Raw genomic sequence first — 24,183 nt, 5'->3', positions numbered from 1 at the left:
CCTATGTATAAATATGCTCACAAAATACATTTAATGTTTATTGTAATGTTCAGCATATAATTCCATAGGGATATTACATTCAGAAACTCTCACTCAAGAATTTCTCTGCTTGGAATATTTTGGCAAATTAATGAAGATTCTCTTGTGGTGGTCCTTCCTGTTGGCTGTCATTGTTCTCTCTTCCATAGATGACTTTACCAGTTCATCTAACTCATCCTTGGCCCGGAGTTAATTATCAAAGTTCTTCCTATAAGGCGCGGACGACCCACTTTCCTGGCAGATGTTTGGTTTCTTTGCTATTGATCAGGGAAATCCTTAACATCTTTCTCACATTTAAAAAATATGTTTAAAACTAGCAATGAGTATTGCTGATTTGACTGACTCCATTCATTGCCTATGGGCTTAAGTTTATTGAATAAAATGGCAAGCTGGCATGGGGTATTACTTAAAATTTCATCTTTGCTATTGTTTTTACATCAATATTCTTGAATCCTACTCGATTAAAGGCATGTCTGATATGACCTTGCTGTTACTGGGGGGTTTTTGTTTGTTTTCTTTTTAATTTTTTTTAATGTTTTTGTTTATTTCTGAAGGGGGGGGGCAGAGAGAGAGAGGGAGACAAAGAATCCGAAGCAGGCTCCAGGCTCCAAGCTGTCAGCTCTTGGCTCTGTGTGTCAACACAGAGCCCAACAAAGGGCTCAAACCCATGAGCCACCCAGGTGCCCCATTGTTACTGGGTTTTATATCAGTCTTCAGTCTTGGGGTTCCTCACCAAGGAACTGGAAACAAGCCCCAACCCCAAGGGCAAAGGGAATCCCCTCTCTGCTAGTGTAGTCTGCAGACTCTTAGGGATCTCATAAGATTCTTTTCCTAGGTTTGTTGTGTTATAAATGTTAATTGCTCAAAAGACTATCTTTGAGTCATGAGTCTATACCAACTGATTTCTGTGAAAGATTTTGCTTTCCTCAAATAAATTCTGTAAAATCATGGCTATGGCTGTAGATTTTTAAAACCCTGACTCTTCCTGAGACATAAATGACTGCATTGTCTCTTGAGGGATGCAAGCCCCAGCACATTCCTGATTCAGGAAAATCTGGAATGGATCCCATTAGGGCAAAGCCTTGGGACTTCCTGTGCCTCACCTTTGATTAGACCCAGGGCAGTAGTAGCAGCTCGAAGTGCATTAACAGAATTACTATTAACTCTTTTATACCCAGAATCAGGCGGAGTATATGAGTATAATAAGAACAGGGTTTTCCCTACACTCACCATGAATGTTTATCCTTATAATGTATCTAGCCCCCTAGATCTCACTCTACCATGAACACTAGACACAACCTGGAGCCCCCACACCATCCTTCAAAGGAGACACTCATTGTCTTAAGATTTTCAAAAACTTTAGAGTTTTGTTAAAAAGCTCTTGCTTCACAATCTACTCTTCTGTGACCTGGTATGGTTTGTTTCATCATGCTCACAGAACTGTTTCTTTCCTTACAAACAACTCTCTTGAAAAAAATATTTGCCAGCTGTTATTGCTTTCCAAAATTATTTATTTATATTTTAATTTATAAATATGCTACCATTACTTAACGCCTCTGGGCACATTTGCAAAATTAAAAACACAATTAAAAAAAAATAAGACAAACACCATGCAAACTGTGGTTCATGGGCAGAGGGGGTGGAGAGCATTGTCTCTGTCTACATTAAACTCCCTTCAAGCAAACATCTAAATAAACAGATGGATATTGCACCGTGTCCCAAAAGAAATGTAGAAGTTTCCTAAAATCAATACCATGAACCAGTTCAAGAATACAAAAGCTTCTCCTAAGAGTGAAAGGGTTATTACCTTGCAAACTCAACAATTGCAGTGCTAGAATCTAGCATCCGGCCTCTAACATCTTCCATGTATTCTGTCCCAAAAGCTCAATAATGTAAATATTACTTGTAACTGGTACATAGTAAGTGCTCAATAAATAAATAAATAGTTGTTTGCTTTAATATACATACCATTTTAATTTTCAAACTTATCGCTTTCCTGACACTGTTCACATAGAGAATCCTTCATTTTTCCCCCACAACCCAGCTTGTATTCTCTTTTCATATAAAGAATAATGTATAGAAATTTTACTTTGTGTTAGTATGATTGTGTGTGTTGGAGAATCTGTGAAGGAGTGAAAATGCATCTTGATTGTCTATTAGCCAAGCTTTCTGATTCCAATCTATAAATTTAAAACTACAAAGTAAACATTTGGAAATGAGTTTTAGCATAAAAATCAGGGTTCCTATGGATTACATCTCCTGATAAATCCTACAAGAAAGTCACCTAGTAAACTAAGGATAAATATATATCTCTAAGAAAATACACATCTTATTGGAGAAAAAAAAGTACTTGTATATGCATTTTTCCATGCAATCTTAAGTCAGAGAAAAAGTTAAAAATAATTTAATAGGAATGTATTGCAGCCTACTATATAATCAGCTCTCGCCAGAAAGAAGGAATAGAGGAAGGAAAAAATGAGATTCCTGCTCTTCAAGAGTTTATAATCCCACTAGAGACAAGATAAACAATTCTCTTTCCAGGGTATTAAGCATGTATATTTAACCCAGGAGGATGACTGTGCAATGTGCATGCATGCTCTAAAACATCTTCGGTGAGAAAACAATAGGAGACCACATCATTTATCTTCTAAACCATGAAAATATTGATAATGAAAGGGGGCCTATTAATTACTCTAGGACAACAAGAATAGACTAGGACTGTCTCCAGAAAACCTAGGTGTATGGTCATCATAAGCTTGGAGCCAAGAGTGTGGGCATCTCAGTGCTGACTACTCTCCCCTGAGGTTTTCTCCTAAGCAGATCTATCAGGGCAGCCTAAAGTTGCTACTCGGTATTTCTTTTTTGGATGTCCTGCTTTTCTTATATATCTGTGATTGCTAGTCATGCATGTTTTGGCCAAGATGTTTGCTCTGGGTGATATCATCAGACTGTAAAATTTGACTGTACATCCTGGTCCAGACAGAAAAGAGGATCAGGATCACCTGAACCTACTTCTTCATCAGGAATCATAGACAAAGCAAATTCACTTAGAAGTGAATTAAACGAGACCATCACACTTTATTCACAATGGCCAAGAGCACTACACTTTATTTCAGCTACTCAAACAAATTCCGTACCGTTGCGTATCCTTCCTGCCTAATTGCTACCCATCATCAGCCACAGTGTCCTTCATGAACCAAATGGTCAATAGCTTTTGGTTGAATGAATGAGTGAACGAATGAAGTAGTAGCTACGGCTAGAGACAGAAGAATACAGAGCTAATGGATAACAATCATTACTACCCTCCCCTACCTGCAGAGAAATATCTCCAAAGGAAGAAGCAAATGTCCTACTCTGTGTACCATAGTTTGCTTCCCCAATGTACTTTTTTTTCCTGGAGGAATAGATCTCAAAATATTTAATGTAACTCAGGTTTCATATGCAGAATCCCATTTAACTTCAGCAGCACATCTGTGCCTTCCTTCTTTTAACAAAATCATCAGCAAATATTTATTGATGACCTACTATGTGCCAATCACTGTTTTAGATACTTGGGGATACAGCAATGAGCACACCTTCAAAAATCTCTGGCCTTATGGATCTTTCAGTTATCCATTCATCTGATAATCATGTAGCAAGTGTCTATACTGTGCAAGGCTCCAGTGGATTCATAATGATGAATGAGACGTGATTCCTGCCCTCCACAAAATTATACTATATCAGAAACGCTTTTAAAGAATACCAATAGCTAATCTACAAGGGCAAGTTAAAGGGCTCTAAGGGAAGACTTACAAGCAAAATGTATGACAGGGTGTAATGCAAGAATGTTTAAGTATAATAAGGGCTCAAGAAGGCTGCATCAAGAGAGTAGCATTCATTCTGTAGGCTCACAAAACTACACTACCTATGTTAGTTACAAGCTTCTATAAGTCTTTTAAGTTCAAGAAAAAAAATTTAATAACCTAGAAAATCAATACACTTTTGAAGCAGTCTAAACAAGCCTGTTTGGGTACAAGCTTCTCAGTGAAGCAATGTGTATTTCATTTTCCTAAATATCAGTGCTAATGTCTGGGCAGAATAATAATTTGCAAGCTAACACTTACTGAGTGCTTCCCAAGTACTCTATGTTCTCCACTTCTCTATGTGCATTACATATAGCAGAACATTTAATCCTTCTGACAATCCTGTGAGGTTGGCAACTATTATTTTTGCATGGTAATATGAGGAAACTGAGGCACAGAACGGTTAGGCAATTTGACTGAAATCACACAGATAGCAAATAACATCATTAGGGTTTAAATAAAGGCAGTCTAGCTCTCATGTCTACATTCTCAATTCCTGTGCTATACTGCCTATTAATCTGATGAAAATAACTTATTACAAGTTATTAAGAAATGATAATGCCAGCGCGCCTGAGCAGCTCAGTCAGTTGAGCATTCGACTTCGGCTCAGGTCATGATCTCATGGTTCCTGGGTTCAAGCCCCACATCGGGCTCTGTTCTGAGAGCCCAGAGCCTGGAACCTGCTTCATATTCTGTGTCTCCCTCTCTCTCTGCCCCTCCCCTACTTGTGCTCTGTTTCTCTCTGTCTCTCAAAAGTAAATAAATAAATGTTAAAAAAAATTAATAAAAAGAAATGATAATGCCTTCACCTTCAGAGAAAACACAAATGTGCAATGCCATTTAATATTTCAACCTAAAGAAGAGACTAATGTGTCATTTTATGGCACTTCAAGTCATTGAGAGAAACATTTTTGGGGCAGAGGATTTTTTGATGCCTTAAAAATCGCCTATTTATCTCTAGATGTAATGTTGCCTTGAAAAAAATGAGAAGCAGAATGGATATGCTTAAATTAAGGAAAATATTGAGAGAGGGAGAAGCTGAATCCTGTAATAGTGCATTAAGGCCAGGTGAAGGTGGGTTTTTCTGTGGAGGCTCTTTGCTGGCCAGAATATTAATAGAGTACATCAGAAAATAAGAAAAGAGATGCCACAGCAGAGGCATGGACTATTTAAAGAGGTCTAGAAAAGTGTGAAAAGCAAATCTGAACACATCATAATTTTGCCAAATGTCCACCCTGAATATATATCACTTATAAAATCAACAAATGCTTATATGTTATTTTTATGACCCTCTGCTGTCTTGGAAGCATGAGCCAGTCTTCCACCAGTGAGCTGTTCACATGTGGACAACAGACTCTTCATTGTATCTTCCCGAGATTTTCACAAAAATTTTGTTGTTAATAATGGTGGTGGTGGTGGTGTTTGTGGAGGTTTTTCTATCTAGATTACACTGAGAATGCTACATATAAAATCGCTTTAAAGATCCACTTAAGTGTCAAGTATCCCATGTAACAATTTTGACCATATTAATATGAGGACATTCCCTAGGTATAATGTGCCTTTCCCCCAGCTTACATCCAACTTATTCTGACCTGCTTTCACACCGTTCCTATCCTTTCAGTATAGGAACCAAACTTGCCTGAGTTGGGAACATCTGACTCAACTTCTGACCCTCGCCATCTACCACATTCACCCTCAGGTTGGCAACAATCATGTTAAAAATAATGGTTTCAACCTGAAATTTGTAGATTGTTTCATAGATTTCAAATTGTTTTACATATATAATTATGGACACACACACACACACACACACACCCCTCCAGAATATAGGTATTATTAAAATCATCTCCATTGTAGAGATGGACCATAGATTGCTAGGATTAAGGGACTTGTCCAAGGTCAAGCAAGTTATAAAAGAGTAAGTAAGATGCATGGCTCCAAAGCCTGGGTTCAGCCTTCATGTAGGATCATGCAAACAATATTTATTTCTCTTTCTCCTTTTTTTTCTCCCTGCTTGGTGCTTACTTTATTATACCTCAGGGAACTTTTCTAAGATACATATACTCTTCCAACATTGGAATCCATTTCCCATTAAAAACAAAGTATACATACACTGTGGTAAGGTTTTTAAAGCAGCCTATAGACACCCACTTAAACCAGTTTACTAAAATGACATACATTTAACAATTATACAATATTTTACTAATAAAATAACAGCAAATAAAAGAGAAAAGTGACTTAATACGTATGAATTTTTAACTGAATAGAAACTTCCAACAGTTTTCTTCTGGCTTGCCTTTTTTGTTCCATTTGAGAGGAAAAAAAAATTATCCTGCTCAAGACGGATAAGGAAAATGATCTCAGCTAAGAAATATTATGAAGTAAAACTCAACCTAAAAACAACAACAACAACAACCTTTAAAATCTGTCCCATCAACCTTTGAAGTGCCTGTGGTTCCCTTTCAGAATACCAATAAACATCTCCAAGTGGCTCTCAGACCCTCTCTATATCATTCGTGGGAAGTGGGTGAGGGTTTTTTGGCTTTCAAAGTAACTGGCAAGTACTATTGGCATGTAGAATGGGGTGCCCAGAGGTGCTGCCCCCTGCAGTGCACAGGACGGTCCCACACAACACAAACTGTAACTGCTTAAAATTGCCAAGAGTGACCACTACTGAGAAACACTGAAAATGAAACCTGCTTCTATTCAGTTAAAAATTCAGATGTGTTATGTTACTTTACTCTTTTATTTGGTCTTATTTTATTAGTAAAACATTGCATAACTGTTAAATGTACATTATTTCAGTAAACTGTGGTTTAAATGCATGTCTGTAGGCTGCCTTGAAAACCTCACCAGAGTGTATGTATCCTTTGGTTCAGACGGAAAACTGATTACAAAAAAAGTTCCAAAAAAAACACCTTACTGTATTAAAATCTGCCTGTGTCCACTAATCACATTTTGTCCTCACTTTCTCTGTCTTTACCTGGGGGTCACTAGCTCTTGAGAAATAGGCAGCTGAGTTTATGATTGCAGTCCACTTACACAATATGCAAAATACTCAGGATGGTTCATCGTAATCTCTATATATTCTGAGATGCTTCCCTACCCAAGCAGAGACCAAGAGATAGAATGGCAAGCAGTAAGACTGTACTTTTCTTATTTCTAGGGAGTAACAAGATTTAGTTCTGGCCTCTTTCGCTGAAAGCTGTTCCTTTGCTGTGAATGGGTTTATTTTCTGCTCTGTACAGTCTTCTTTCCAACTGCTTTACATTTTATATTGGCTTCAGAAACTACTGGTTTGAACTACTGAAAGCAAAATTAGATTCAGGGTTGCCTGGTTTTGTATAGCCAGACTCTCCTCTAGCTTTTGTCCCTTTTCAGGATGACCTAAGATGACATGCCCTGTTTTTTCCTAATTTTGTCCCTACCCCTTTGATCCCACAAGAAGTTGGATGAAACTTTATAATCCTGTTCAAGATTAGAGAAACACAGTTTCTGAATTTTCACAAATACCAAAAGGTGAGGGCGCCCTCTGCTGATGAATAAATGTTCCAAAGATGGGGGTTCAATTCTTGGTCATGGGAGAGTGATCCGTGATACGGTGAGACAGGAGACAGATCACGGGCAGGAACATTCCCTAGAAGAATGCTCCAGGGGGAAAGTCTTCAAGAATGAGCACCAAAAAAAAAACAACTTAGCTTTATCAGGCTTCATCAGTGCTTTTCAGGGAGTCAAGGCAGCACATTACATAAGTTGATGTCAGTTTATGATACCAGTCAATCTCTACCCAAGAGTTATAATGTTGGTTTCAGGCTAAGCCCATTATTTTCTTATCATTATCTATTATTTTCTTGAGAATCAGATACTAGTCCATTCATCTGGAAAAGAAACAAATTCATCTTTAGGTTTTTCTTTATCACAAGAGTAACAGGATATTCCTTTATGGAAACTGCCTCTAGTGTCTGACACCAGTCACCACAGGGCCTGGAATATTACCATATTTAAGGATTCAAATTCCTTCTCACATGCCTTTGTCATTTAACTTTGTCCTAAAGAATGGTGCCAATATTTCAATTTCCCATTTTTCTGTAGTCACTGCCTCGTTAAGGCTCATGCATTGTCTCTCAGAACTCCTACGATGAGCTCCCACTTCCAGTCTTGTCACCTTCAAATGCATCCTCTAAAGAGTTGCCAAGATTCTCTCTCTAAACCATAGAACATTCCATGTCACTCTGTACTTAAAATCCACACGATGAAACCCACGCTCCTTTGGGCCTTCCCCATGCTTTCTTTGCCTGATCTAAACTCAGCAGGATGATCCTGTTGGAGGTTCCTACTCTTCCTCCTAACTTATGAGCCTGTGATCAAGTTGTACCTTATGCCTAGGATGACCTTCTTAGGGCATTCTCCCTTTGCTTGGCTAACTCCTGCTCAGCATTTAGGCTGATCCAGGCTTTCATCTCCTCCAGTTCCCCCTCCCCAAACACACCAATCCTCACAACTGCATTAATTTATATATCAATTATTCCACTTTACTCACTGTGATATAATTAACTCTATATGTTTGCATCTCCATTAGATCCTAATGATAGAAAATGGCATATTCATCTTAGAATCTCCATCTTTGTAGAATGAAAGAATTCATGAAGTATGCAAATATGAATCTAATAAAATGTGTACTCAGTCCCCTTTCTATATCCATATTGCCCTATCAGGACCCTGGTGCCCCAGACCATCTTCTTTGTCCTGGAAAGCAAATGGGTCCAGATGTCAAGGGACACTGCTTATAAAACCACATAAAAGTAGACATCTCAGCAATGCCACCAATATAGCCACAGGCTGTCATTGTCCCTATTAAACACAAATCTGAAAGATCCTGTCTGGATAAGTTGTCCTCCCCATCATAGAATCCAGACCACCAGTGGCTGAGATCTTAAAACTAGAAGTTTTCATGTTATTCTCCCTGCCAAAAATCCTTCAATTATTCCCCAACGTCTACAAGACAAAGTTCAAATTCGTTTGCCTGGAATCCAAGGCCTACCATAACCTGTCCAGAACATAATTTTCTGGTCTTTCTTCCCTTTATTCTTTTACACAAAACCATCTGACTCTCCCTAGAACCTGTATTATACTTTCTGCCTTCAATGCTCTTGCATGTAATAATGTCTCTGGAAAACAAACAAACAAACAAAAAACACAAAACCTCCCTTTTCTTCATCATCACTTAAAAATAATGGTAGCCATTCTTCAGGTCTCAGGACTGAGTCAGTCCATTGCAGCCAAGAGTCATCATTTCCCCCTTTACTGCTCTGTACTTCTTAGTTAGCATTATGTACTTAACATTTGCATAGTTCTTAATGGCTGTAAAACTGCCTTATATTTTGGTTACTCTTTTCAAATATGGCTGTTATATCAATAGTTATTTTGGCAGCTCATGAAGGTCAACATCATGTATTTATACATTTCCATGTTACCATGACTCCCAACCTTGCCTATTGTAATAAACATAATAAATATTTCCTAATAATATTGATAGGCATATTTGGTTTCTCCACACAGAACAAAAATAATCACAATCAAAATCAAACCTTCATATATAATCTGAGATGAATTCTACTCATCTAGACCACTTCAACCAGACATATATTTTCTACAGAAGTAATGACACATCTCTTGACATGGCCAGGAAAGGAAAAGTTGACTGTGTCAGATTAATAAGCCAGAACTAACAAGAAGACATGACTGCTAGTGAGATAAGCATAGGATGGGAGTAAAGGAGGCGGACCAGGCCTCAGGCAGAGGCCACCCCCCCTTAATCGATCACGGGAATATGGTTTTTAGAGAGTTTATCAGTGGTCAGCAGGTTGGCAAGAAATTAGCATCAAGGAAGCCCAACACAAGATAATAGAGTCTGGTAGAAGATGCACAGAAAAATAATGGCAACATGGAAGCAGTACAGAACCCTGGTTAAGAGGCCAAAATTTTATGACAAATATATCTGGTTGAATCCTGACCTGCTATCAATGTTTTTAGAAATTAGCCTCCTCAATTTAAGGAACCTCAGTTTCCTCATTTCATAGCTTGGTTTCAAGAATTAAATGAGATGTCTGGGTGGTTCTCTCTCTCTCTCTCTCTCTCTCTCTCTCTCTCTCTCTTTCTCTCTCTCAAAAATAAATAAACATTTTTAATAAAAAGAATCAAATGCAACATAAAAACACTTACTATATATGTGGTAAGCACTTTATAAATATTGGTTGCTGTTACAAATAGTAACAACAGTAATACTATTATTATCGCTTTTTCTTGTTATCAATTGAGAATCTAAAGACAGGCAATATTTGAAATTTCAGACTAGAAGCAGGCAGTGAACTTCAAGAAAAGCTAGTATTCATTCCTGGGCAATCTTGTAGGAGCAAGCATATCTAGAACCCCAGTTTAATCAAAATCTGGACTTACAGTCAAGACAGGAACACATTAACTAGATTTGGTCTGCAAAAGGTAGAGACTTGGTCTCAGGGACAACTCTCAGCTATTAGAATTGAGCAGTTAGGCACAGAGGCAGACTTGTCACAAAGCCTACAAATAACTTCTTCAGTGCTCATCAACCACTGAAATACTTGACCTCAGAACACTGTAGGGGCTGAGCCTCCTGATGAGTATCAAATGACTAGGGGTAGTGGAGTGAAGGGAAAAGATACCCAGAGCACAGTGTGAACAAAAGCAGATATAAATTATTGAGCCCTCTCCAGAGAAACAGAACCAATAGGATGTATAAACATATGGAATTGGTTCATGCAGTTGTGGAGGCTGAGAAGTCCTAAGATCTGTAGTTTGGCAAACTGGAGGCTCAGGAGAGCCACAGGTTTAGTTCCAGTCTGAGGCCAAAGGCGTGAGACCCTGGAGAGCTGATGGTATAAGTTCCAATCCAAGTTTGAGTCCAAAGGCTGGAGAAGACTGATGTCCCAACTCAATAACATTCAGAAAGTGAATTCTCCTTTACTCAGCCTTTTCATTCTATCAGGCCTTCAAGGGATTAGATGAGCCATACCCATATCAGGAAGGACAATCTGCTTTACTCAGTGTACAGATTCAAATGTTAACCTCACCCAGAAACACTCTCACAGACATCATGTTTAATCAAACATCTTGGTGCCCTGTGGCCCAGTCAAGTTGACACATAAAATCAACCACCCCAGATGTTTGATTAAACATGATGTGTATGAGAGTGTTGCGACTAAAACTTACAGTGTTGACGGGGATGCTCCATGTCAGTCAGCGTAGTAGCCACTAGCCACATGTGGCTATTGAGCACCCGAAATATGCCTTATGTATGTGAGAACCTGGGTTTCGAGTTTTAATTTTAATTAAAATTAATTATTAATTATTTTAAATATAAATAGCCACATACGGTTAGTGGCTACCATATTGGACAGTAATAGGTCTAGGAAAAGAAGGTAATAGTTAAACTAACCAGGAATTACAAAATGTGAGACTTATTCAGGAAAAGGGTAAATTTTTAGTTGAGGGATCATAAGGCAGAACTTTTTTACACAGAGTGGCCAGAGAAGGCCTCACTGAGGAGATTGCCAATATTTAAGCTAAAGTCGAAAGGGCCAAATCCTGAGAAGAGGCCGCCGGGTAAAAAATGAAAGGAATAGATTCCAGGTAGGAGGGCCTTAATACGCAAATGCCCCAAGGCAGGAAAAATCCTATTTACTTTGAGCAACTGAATAAGCCACAGGTGACTGGAGGGTGATGGAAGGTGTTTTGAAGAGAAAAACAAGGGCAACCTATTACAAGAAGAGTAGACCACAGAAGGGGCTTGGATTCTATTTGAGGTATTTTATATTTACGTTGTTTTTAGAGATCACTGTGTGGAAAATATGTGAGCCTACAAAAAGAAGCTTCGCGCGCATGTATGTGTGTGTGTTTGCTTGAGTGGGTTTGATAGTTTGATTCTCTTCCTGATCAGAATATAATCTTTTCAATATTAGTGTGTATTTATATTCAAAAGGACTATAAACTTTGATCAATATTAACTTATCTAAGTTAACAACATATATATATATATATATATATATATATATATATATATGCATACATATGTTCTTTAGCTTTTTTAAGTACAGGAGAAAGGAAACAGCCTCCTAGGTATGTTGACAATAGGGAAGGATTCTGTAGTTAGAACTATCCAATAGATGCATACAAACACCGTAAGATTATCCTTAGACTCTTGAGAGAGGTCAATTTCCGAGTATAGAAGAAAGAAAAGGCGGAACCTAAACCAATTGAAAAAACAATCATGAAACTGACTAATGTCAAGCAAAGGGGACCCATGGAGAAAGATTAAAGCAACTGGGGTTAATTAATTAACCTAGGGAAGAGAGATTAATAAATTTTTGTAAGAATATGTAGAACTGCTCTTCACAGGATAAGGTCTAGTTAGGTTGCACTAACCCAGGAGAAAGAACTGAAACCAGGAGACTAAAACGGCAGAAGATGCTATTTATGGCTATGAAACTCTGGACTCAGTGAGGAAAGCAGAGCAGTGTCCTTCTGTGGAGGTCTTTAAAACAGAATAGATTCTCATCAGTCTCATTTGAAAGGTTTAAGTGTGATCCTGCCTAAAGGCAAGGTGATGAACGAATGACTTTTCAAGGTCCCAGCCAGTCAGCCCTATGAGAACACACAGCTGATTGTGTGCTGTGATTTTCTTTTGTTTACCCATATCTTATTGTTTTACACCACCAAGTGGCCACACTGAGTAGAAATGTTACAAATTCTGCATATGATCAGAGGCCTTGAGAAATGTCAAAGTATATGCTTTGAATATACTTAGAATTACAGTCTGTTTGTAAATATTCAATCTGTAAAGTCAGCTGGCATGAAAATGCTTGTACACTGTGATCCTTGTATGGTATTAATTTGGAAAACAAAGCTGGTACCTATCTTAATAATAGCATGTCAAATTCTTATATTGTGTATTTGCTGTTCTGTAGGAATGGGATTTGATTCACAATAAGCTGAGTTATCACACAAAAATATTTTATTTTAGAAGCATATATATTTAAAAGCCAGATTTTGACCCTTTTACATTTAACAGATGTATTAAGTAAATTAAATGTGACTTCATAAACAATTTTCTAAAATAAGCTCAAATGTAGTATCAAAAGAATAGTAGAATAGGCTTGCAGGGAAACCATAGCTGTTGACACATGACTGAAGCCATCATGTTAAAAATAATTTTAGATACAACATAATAGGCTAATGTGCTTCCTGGTACCTTTCCTTTTTAATTTATGTAAAAAATAAATCAGCATCCATTAGCATTTATTAAACTCTCATATGAGCTAAATGTTGGATTCTACATTGGACAAATTAAATTGACAAAGCCCACCTTTCAAGGAGTTTTTGTGGGTTTGTTGTTTGTTTTTTTATACAGAAGGAAAGCATTAAGATGATAATTGGAAGGGAAGTGGATCATTCATTCCCTGCCACCTTCAGAACAAAAGCATTCTGTCAAATAGGAGCGGAGAAGTAATCCAGGGCCAGACTGCCTGTGTTAGAATCCTAGTAAGCTATGTAACTCTACAGCCCTCAGTTTTGATTTTTTTTTTTTTGTAACACGAATTTAATTATTTTGACTTAAAAAAATTAGATAGTGTGTGGTCATTAACTCAATAAACGTTTATTGTGTGACTACCACACTGACACTGTTCTAGGCACTGGGGATAGAGCAGTAAATAAAACAGACAGAAATCCCTGCCTTCAGGAAGGTTGCATTCCAGTAAAGACCCAGATAGTAAATATTTTAGGCTTTGGTATGGATAGTAGTGGAATGTGGTCAGGGTAGTCCTCACTGAGAAAAAGACCTGAAGTTGAGCCAGGAGATCAGGGGGCATTTAGAGAAAGAACATCCCAGGACAGACTGTCAAATGCAGAATCCCAGAGGCAGTTGTGTACCTGCAGCAGCAGGGTAGACAGTTTGTCTGGAGCAGAGTAAAAAGGAAATAAGATCAGAGACAAGATGGCAGGGGGCTCAAATGCCATTTTCAAAACTGATTTTTACTCTGAGTGAGACAAGAAGCCTTTGCAGTTTTAAGCACAGTAGTGACCTGCTCCGGAGCACTAATTTTAATTTTTTGGCCTGAGAAATTGGATAGGTGGAGGGGACCAGTAGAGACTGTAAGAAGGGAAGTAAGGAGGGTCAGAGTCTCGGGTATAGAAAGATTATATTTGAAATACCTATTGGGTATCCAAGTAGAGATGTGAGGAAGATAATTTCTGCAAGAGTCTCGAGATCCAAAAAGAGGTTTTAAATTCAGGATATAAATGTAAGTGTTGTCAACCCATCGACTGTATTTAAAATCATGAAACTGGTGAAATCACCAAGAAATTACATTTGGAAGGAAAGAGAAGAGGTCCAAGCATTGTGCCCTTGGGTACTCCAAAAGTAGAGACCCAGGGAGATGAGAAGATAGCGGAAAAGGAGATGGAAAAGGGCAACCTAGGTAAGATAGGAGGGAAACCCGAAAGAGCAGAGTTGCGGAAGCCAACTGGGAAAGTATATACTGGAAGAGGGAACAAGCAGTCGCATCACTTGCACCCAAGGGTCCATGCAAAATGAAGACTGAGAACTGAACCACTGTTGTAGCAGCATGGAGACCTTTAATAGCATTGAAGAGAGCAGTTTCAGGGAAGTAGTAGGAATGAGAGCCTTGTTGGAGCAAGGTCAGAGGAGAGCAGGAAGAGAGATATTCGAGATACAGGGTACACACAGCTTTTTCAAGGAGTTTTTGTGGGTTTGTTGTTTGTTTTTTTATACAGAAGGAAAGCATTAAGATGATAATTGGAAGGGAAGTGGATCAAGAGAGGCTTTTGGGGTGTTTTACTTTAAGATGGCAGAAACAACAGCATTTCTGTATGCTGGTAGAAAAGCTCCAGGGGAAAAAAGAAAAAGAAAATGAAAAAGAGAAAAGAAAAGAAACAAGGAAGAAAGAATGAATTACTGGACAGTCCCATGGGTGGAATGAGATCTGATGCAGAAGTGTGCATGAGTGGGTGGGTGGGTGGTCGGGTTCACACTCTGCCATGTAAAATGCTTAACCTGGTGCTTAGCACTAAAAAAAGTCCAAAAGGGACAGATATGAAACCACTCACTGTCAATTAAAAGGGTTTTGCTAACATGATCCTACAGTTCCAGTGCAGCCACAATATTTGGTAGATTAATGAAAATAAGTTGAGTAGAATAATGAAAACAAAACAAAGACATTTAGAAGCAACGTTGAATCACATTGACTAGCCTCCAGGATATTGGTCTAAAGGTAAACAGAGATACCCGAGTGAAAGTAGGAAGAATCACAGATACCGTTTACATTCGATTCATGAGGTGAGTCTGACAGGACCAGGATCCCACAAGGTACTTGACTCCTTGTAGATGCTCTGAGTTGATTAATTAATTATCTTTGCCCTTTATAAATTCAGCATGATGAAAAACCCCTGTCTCTTGCCTCACAAGTACTGCATGGTATAATGTTATTTCCATGCTCTTTTCATGTTCTTCCACTGAATTTTATACTGACTTATAAAGGCTAAGCTGTACGGCAGAGCTGTGATAGAAGACCAAACAAAGGAAGGTGGGTGGTAAAAGCATAACTGCCACTGCCACTGGGAAGAAAATGGGGTCAAAGCAACTACGATGTAAATTGTGTTCCCAATATTAAAATAAATCTAACACTTATGAAAAATGTATCAGCAAACATGTGACTTTATGAAACCATACTTTGTTATTTAATACAAGTATCTTTTTACTATTATAAGAATTGTGCTTTGCTGAGGTCAGATAATAAATTTCAATAAATCTCAATTCCTCGCTTGTTTCAATATAAATTTGGAGATGCGTTCCTTTGGAAAAAGACTTGAGCCCCCAGGTATAATAAAATCATATTTAAGAATGTAGCAGTGTGGGGCACCTGGGTGGCTCCATCGCTGAGTGGCCGACTTCAGCTCAGGTCATGATCTCGTGGCTTGTGAGTTCAAGCCCCGCACCAGGCTCTGTGCAGACAGCTCAGAGCCTGGCTCCTGCTTCGGATTCTGTGTCTCCCTCTCTCTCTGCCCACCCCCAACTCGGGCTCTGTCTGTCTGTCTGTCTCTCTCTCTCTCTAGGATAATTAAACATTAAAAAAATTAAAGAATGTAGCAATTTGGCAGCATGTAATTACAGAAAAAGCAACTTTTGGAAGACATTAATAAAAGTACTAAAACTCCTTATTTTTACAATGGTCAACTCAAAACCAAACCATCAAAATCATTAAAAATTCAGGAAAGCTCTAGAAATCCACTGTCGTGACCTTTTTCTCTTCACAATTGTTCTCATCTAAGAATAACAATCACTAATATGATAGAAACTATCAGTTTAGCTTTTATTTAACTCAAGCCTCTGTGCCTATGATCCAGGATTATCTTTTACATTTTTTGCATGTTTCAAATTTGTAAAGTTTCTTTCTTGAACTCTGTACAACAGTTTTAGTACAATGTATACATTGTCCCTAAAGAGAAAACAGTAGACTGAAATGTTTTAGGGGGCCTGTGGCCAGGACATATAGAAGCTGGTGCCTATTAACCGACAGGCATATCGATGCTGGCCACCTGTTGCTCAACCTCATCATTTATCTTAGAGTTAGGCAAACTATACCAAGTCCAGCCTCCCATATATTTTTGGAAATAATGTCTTATGGAACACAACCCCATTCATTTGTTTACTATTGCTTATCGCTCCTTCCACAAGGCAAAGTTGAGTAGTTGTAAGACCACATGGCCTGCAGAGCCTAAAATATTTACTATCTGACCCTTTATAGAAAAACGTTTTCCCATCCCTGGTTTAACTAATGGTTGGTATCCTCGTTAACCAATGTTTGTTGAGAAATAGATACATATCCATATGGTAATGGGAGGAGGAATCAGACAGCTTCTATGAATATGTGTGTGCTGTCTTTGAGAGGGAGATTTTTTACATTTTTCATTGATTTCACAAATTCAGAATTTACTAAATGGGTTTCTGTTAGGTGACAGGTACCTACCCGTCAAGTAGACTTCCTTTTTAGGTAGTCATGAGAGGAAAATTTTTCCAAGTGTTTCTATCAAAATGCATATTTTGAAATTCACTTTTGTCCCCTCTTGTCTGTAATTTTTATAACTTTTTCTACTTCTTATATGTTCACACAACATCAAAACCTCCTACCTCACTTTGTCTTATCATTAAACTAGGGCTTTGAAAAATGTAAGAGGGTTCTTAAAAGATTAGTTATTCCTCAACTATTGTCATTTATTTTTAAATGTCGGTGGACAGCTCCTTTCCAATACCATTTGTGTAAAAAGAAATATATTGAGCTGAATAACCCTCCAAATGGTGATATTTTTTTTCCATTGTTAATTTTGAAAGTCCTAATTTTTGTCTGTCCTGAGCAAGAATCTAAACATTTTAATTCTTTCAACAGAGTACCATAGTAAGTTTATAGCTGCTGTGCCTTAGACAACCTATACTTAGGGAAAGGAAATTTCCAATTCAATTTACAATGATGTCAAGAAACAACACATATCTGCAGGCATAGATAAGAAAAACATTCAGGGGTACACAGTGATAGGTCTACTTAAATAAATAAAACTTTTGGTACTAGTGATTAGGTACACAGGATTATTATATGTTTAATTGGCTAACGTTACAATTTGGAATTACTTCTAGTCACATTTAATTGGATTTGGAATCTCTGGGGAAAAGAAATAGAGAGGCCCAGCAGAAACAGTCATAAAAGTAAACTGTTTTTCCAAAGGGTGCTAAGCAATGAATTAATATCAATTGCACAATAGTTTTTAATATCTTCTCAGCTTAATAAGACTAATCCAATGGTTGTACACACTAGATACTAAAACCAATTCAATTAAACACAAAAGTTGGGGGAGGGGAGTGTTTGTTGAATTGGAAATTTTTATTTTTACTTTTAAGGAGGCCAATTTAATCAGAGGTAAATAATCTTTAATTCAGGTAAAGTCTAAGATATGCTTACATGGCAGTACAATACTTAGCTACATATGCTATGTTAGGTTTGAAGGCATTTTAGAGTCCATAACATATGTGTTGCTCTATAAAGGTTTTGAAGCTTAATAAGGGGCAACCAAAACAATGCATTCCTTCATAGTCTTTAAATATTCTTATACTGTGCAAACAGAAAAAAAACATCTAGAATACAAATGCTGTTTGCTTCTTATTCTTTTAGCTTAGATTACAAAAAAGAAACCAAAAACAAAAACAAAAAAACAAAAACCAAAAAACAAAACCCAGAAAGCAAAAACAACCCTATTTTCTACATCCTAAAATTTGCTTGGGCTTTGCTCAATATTAGTCTAGTCAAATTTTATATATTACAAAATCTTCTTCTTCAGTATTTATATATACTACCTGTTATGGTTTTGTTCTGTCCTATAAATTTTTTTGTTTTTTGTTTTTTGTTTTTAATTTGTCCTTGTTCTTAGGAGTGCCATGATTGCTGACTACATGTTCTGGCTCTGTGGAGGAAGTGAACAGTGTATAAGCAAGCTCATCAAACTGTATTGGCAGGTAAAAATTTATATCCCAGTTAGGGAGGAGGAACCCATCTCATTTTTAGAACCAAAATGAAGAATTGGTGCTTAAATGACTGCTGAAGAAAGTAGCTTTGGCCATATCAATCAGAAGGACACCACTCAGTAGTAATGTATTTATAATGAAGTAGACTTTCTGTGACTTATTTTAAGGGCAAAATTCAAGGTTGTTAACCCTTGGCCCATACTTCAGTTTTACAACCCAATATAAATTTTAGACATCCCAGGAACTATTTTCCCAAGTATGCTGCTATAATGACATGATCCTTTAAAATACGAACATTGTATTCTCATAGATTCTTCTTGATCTATGACCTGTAAAAGCAGATGCTAGAAGTAATATCAATTACATAATAAAGGAAAATGCAAAGATCAGTTGTATTTGTTGAGTAATATTTAGTGTTGGAACACTTAACTAGTAACAAACTGCAGATCTTCTTTCTCATTTATTATTCAAAATGGCAGCAAGAAGTCATATCAAAGGTCAATGAGATCCCAAGAAGAGAGTCATAATTTCTTAAATTATAAAGAGAATTTAGAATTTACTAGTTCAATCTCCTTTACAACATACAAATCTATTCATTTCCTGTCCTCTCTGAGCAAATTGTTGATGACTTTCTGCTGAAATAGATCCAAAATGAAGAGCTCACTTAAGCCCAAGAAACAACATCCAATTTGCTAATTATTAAACTGTTTTCCTCATATGAAGTGGATTTCTACTCCCTTAAAACTTCAATCCAGTGGTTCCCAGTAGGGCAACATGGACAAAATGGAAACACATTTCCAAATGAAATTTTTTCAACTATTTGAAAATGAACTACAAAAGCCAGCTCCCTCCTCCATATCTTCTCCTCTCCAGACTGTATGGGGCATTTTACTCCTCATACTTCAAGATACTGAATTGAATTGAATTGAATTGAATTGAATTGAATTGAATATGAACCTTTTGAACTAACTAGAATAAGATCTGCTAAAACACAAATATGAAAGGGAGAAATAATCATCAATAGTCTTTGATACTTCCTGATTTTTCCCATATTTTCACTACTGTGTCTTGGCCCATTTTCTGTTTTTATATCATGTATTTATTAGAAAATAAAGTATTAGATTTATCATGTAAAAGGCTCACTAGTTTATATGGTTCCATCTAAATATTTGGAGTTTTAGCCTACTATAAAAAATAAAGGTTTACATTAGTCCTACTATATCTTCCTTTCAACCACATAAAATGCCTACCATTCTGATCAGTTATTCTTCTCAGAGGTCTTAAACAGGAAATGGAAAATTTCAGTATGTAAAAATGTGAGAACCAGTCTACACCTACTCTCACAGATGGTTGGCTTATAAGCCCTTGGATACAAAAGAACAGACCTTCGCTTTGGTGAGCTCAAGAATGCTTTTGAATTGTATTAGGAATGGTTTTCATATCATCAACCCAGCAAGAAAAAAAGGCATACAACTCTACACTACATGAAAGCTCACATCAGAATATATCACTCTGAATAAAAGTGTTTGCACATGTTATTCTATAATAGCATCACTTCTTCAGAGCTAGAGAGGGTTGGAAATAACTTGTCACAACTGTACTTACATGCATGCCTCTGCAACTCGATACCCAGTCTCCTATTATCAGCCACTCTCATTTTCTGAAACACCTTGAGACCTCATCACAATTCTGAACTAATTAACAAAACGGAAATTCCCTAATCAGGCTGAGAATTAGCTCTTTTGAAGCAGTGACCACTATGTATTTATACACTACTCCTAAAGTAACAATTTTATTTCAAGATTTTTTACAGTAAACTGGAGTCCACCTCCTAAGCCACTTGCCCCTTAGATCCAGGGCTAGATTTAATAGCATTCGGAAACGAAACTCCCTCTTCTTCCATTCCTATTTCCCTTTCCTGGTTTCTCACCTTCACTTTCTGCCATGCTGTCAGCCACATGGATTTTCTGGTGTGTGGCTTTATCTCTTGCAGTGTGAGTAACAGAACCAATTCTGGTTTGCACTGCTTAGCAAAATGGAGTGAGAAAAGATAACAGCTAATTCTGTTGCAGAAGTCCCACAAAACAAGCACAGAGGAGCCCCCACTAAACAGGGGCAAGCTGCTTGATCAACCCATTCTTCACCTTAATAGTTTCTTTTCAAATTTCTTTCTTTCTTTTTTGAATGACAAACCTCTCTGAGAATCTGATTCAATTTACAAGCATCCACCTAGAAACAGTACTCATAAACATAAACATGGGAAAAAAATAGGCTTACTATTTATCTCATTATATTCGAAATTGATCTACACATAGAATACTGAGAATTATAGTTTTTTCACTCTTATGAAAAGGTTATGCAATTTTTCTGGGATAAGAAATTAAAATGTATTCAACATCTCATCAATGTCAATATTTCACTTTAATGGCAATAACAGATACAACCCTGATTCGCGAAATCTCTAATAGCGAATGGAATCAGAGCTCCTGCAGCTCACAAGATCTCATATGGATAGGCAGGCATCAAGAATAACCAAAATTCATATTACATCATTCCCTTTGTGTTCAAGTCAATGAGATTATCTTTGCTAAGTCTATATCATCAAAGTTACTATGTCAGCAGTTTGTTTCAATTTAAAGCCATCTGAACAAAAATGACCTTCGAAGGAGAGAAAGCCATTTGCCAAGTGTCTGTTGATTTTTGTCCCTAGAAACTCTCAAGGCTGTGTCAATCTCACCTCCAGTATTAGAAAATTCATATTGTGTTTTTGACTCCAGCCACCTCATTTACAGTAGCAGCTTGACAAAAAAAAAAAAAAAAACAAACTCATAGTTTTTCAGCAGCATCTCTAATAGTAAATTCAGCATTTAACCAAAAGATTTGCTTCATATATGTGACTAAGATATCAGCCATTATAAAGCTAGTCCTGGAATGAACTTCTCACTATCAATCTGTTCTAAGGAGTTTTCCTTTCTCTTAAAAAATTTTCAAGAATTAATCAAACCAAATCACTTCTAAATTTTGTCTCTGAATTGCCAACAAACTCCTCTATTAAGAAAGAGCCTCATGGTGTGTTCTTGTGTCTTGACAAAGATCTACTGCAAAGGCACTGTTGTGAGCTCTTGGCTCTGAGGAAGTTGAAGACTTTCACAGCAATTGAAAGACCTCTTTTGGGATTGTGGGAGGGGCTGTTGACACCAATACAGGCCCCTGTAGAAAGCCTGACATGTGGAGCATCTTTCCTCAGTGAAGCAGCGAAGGCTGAGGCAGTGCCAACTTCACAGATCCTCCATCTGTGCAGAGAATGCCAAGACTTCCCATCCAATTCAACTTGTACTTGGCATGGAACGTTCACCATCTTAAAGATATCAATGGCCTAAATGATTTCCAAAGAGCTCACCAACACGAAATTTTTCTTTGGTGAAGTTAGTCTACTCTCAAGGGACAAAACTCAGGAGGTGGCTATGTTGAGAGACAAAAGATTTTCCCCAGCCATATGCTTGAGGAAGATGGTGCGCAGTCTGTGGGCCCTTCCATGGCTTTCACAGACCACAGGTTAAGTCCCTTCTGTACTCCTCTTTGCAACAGCTCTTTTTCTTTTTGGTATTGGGCCTAGCAGGAGACATTTACTGCTTCCAAAACTCAAAGCAAAAAATAGCACCCAGAATGTTCGTGTCATATAGTTCCTCCTGAAACTGCACTACAGTCATTCAAGCTCGAAACCTTTCCAATCCAGTGTGTGCAGACTACTCTTAGATTAGTGGGTGCTTTTCTGGGTGCCTGGATGGTTCAGTTGGTTAAGCATTGGACTCCTGATTTCAGCTCAGGTCATAATCTCATGGTTCATGGGATCAAGCCCAATGCTGGGCTCTGTGCTGACAGCAGGGGCCGGCTTGGGATCCTCTCTTTCCCTTTCTCTCTGCCAGCTCATGTTTGCATGTTCTCTCTCTTTTTCTCAAAATAAACAAATAAACATTAAAAACATTAGTGGATACTTTCTTCTTTACTTTCAAACTGTATTTGTCATTCATACTCACTCAGCAAATATTTATTGAGCACTTATTAGTGACTGTGTCTTAAACACTGTGCTACATGCACTGTACTAAAAGCACTGTGCTATTAACAAATACAGCAGTGAACAAAATGCCCACTGCTTGTCCTGTCCTCAAGAAGCATGTGTTCTAGCACAAAAATGTAACAAGAAAAACATCTGGTACTTAAATTAGACACCACTTCTTCCTAATCTGTTTTTCTTCCGTAGTGCATTGCAAATAGCAATTCAATACATATTTATTAAAGTCAGTCAACCAAGTTAAATATTATTTGACAAGAAACTCAAACCAATAATGTCAAGAATTATTTTGGAATAGTTTCTTTATTTGTTATTAAAAAAATCAGTGCTTATTGATTTCAACAACTATTTGTGTGTGTGTGTGTGTGTGTGTGTGTATTTTAAGTTCACAAATGTGGACAACTTTTGTGCTTTGAGTTTGAGATTTATCAGAGTATCTGGAGAAGGTTGCAGATTTCCAACAGTCTGTTACTTCATTGATTTCTGTGCTCATGGTTTTCTCCATGAAAACCCTAAGGTTTTATCTATTAGCTTCTTCTTTCAAACATAGCAATCAAGACAGCAGCAAACTAATGAATTTCTCTGCACTAACCAATGATACACAATAACTGATGTAACTTAATCCTTTATACCAATAATGAAGACTAACTTTTTTACTCCAATTCATTGTGTTTCTTCTTGATATTGCAAAATTACCCCAATATTAGTCATTTACATGATACATATTTATGGTATCTCAATTTCAGAGTAAAAATAAAATCTTCAACATGAAATTACAGGCAAATTAAGGTCAACCAGAATTTTTTTTATTATCTTTTTTTTAATGTTTACTTATTTTTGAGAGAGACAGAGACAGAATGCAAGTGGGTTAGGGGCAGAGAGAGAGGGAGACACAGAAGCAGAAGCAGGCTCCAGGCTCCAGGCTCCGAGCTGTCAGCACACAGCCCGACGCGGGGCTTGAACTCACGAGCTGTGAGATCATGATCTGAGCCGAAGTCGGACGCTCAACTGACTGAGCCACCCAGGTGCCCCTTTTTTTATTATCTTTAACAAAACACCTACATATTCAGTAGAATAAAAATGTGTTTTAAAGATTTGCTTCCATGTGAAAAATGTTTCCACAGAAAGGAACAAAATAAAAATGCCATATGAGCATTTCTCCTAATGGCCTTTGTTTATAGTCTATTTATTTATTTGGCCCCATCAAGCATACAGTTTATAAAATATTTGGACAGGAGTGTCTGAAAGCAATACAAGCCTTATGATATTTATATTATATATAATTTAATAAGCACCAAACTCACTTACCTAAAAATATGTTTCCTGTCAACTGCCATGTGTCATGCTTAAATTCTCACCATTTGCCATTGAGTCTCTAGTCAACCCCAGGTAATATGCAGAAGAAATTTTATCTGTAAGTGTTTAACTCATTAATGGATGACTCTTGAACACAATTGTGAGGATTATTTTGAAACTTCTTAGTCCCTTTGGAAATATGAAAGCAGAATCCTGAGGAACAAGATGGAAGGAAAGGTAAGCTCTGACAAGGAAAGATGACAGGATGTTCTGAAATACAAGGAATATAGGTTGAGCAGAAGGACCCTATA

At 37.4% G+C, this 24,183-nt stretch overlaps 1 protein-coding gene across 1 annotated transcript in view; it reads left to right on the top strand.

Moving 5' to 3' along the window:
* The window catches only part of SPATA16 (spermatogenesis associated 16), a 219,796-nt gene that overhangs the window by 118,799 nt on the left and 76,814 nt on the right, over positions 1-24,183 (top strand). Inside the window, exon 4 of the mRNA XM_030330286.1 lies at positions 18,411-18,495. Within this exon, the coding sequence (XP_030186146.1) occupies positions 18,411-18,495 (85 nt within the window). The remainder of the gene's footprint in view (positions 1-18,410; positions 18,496-24,183) is intronic.

Source organism: Lynx canadensis, chromosome C2, assembly GCF_007474595.2.
Source record: "Lynx canadensis isolate LIC74 chromosome C2, mLynCan4.pri.v2, whole genome shotgun sequence".
Taxonomy (NCBI): domain Eukaryota; kingdom Metazoa; phylum Chordata; class Mammalia; order Carnivora; family Felidae; genus Lynx; species Lynx canadensis.
This window is presented reverse-complemented; position numbering and strand designations above follow the sequence as displayed.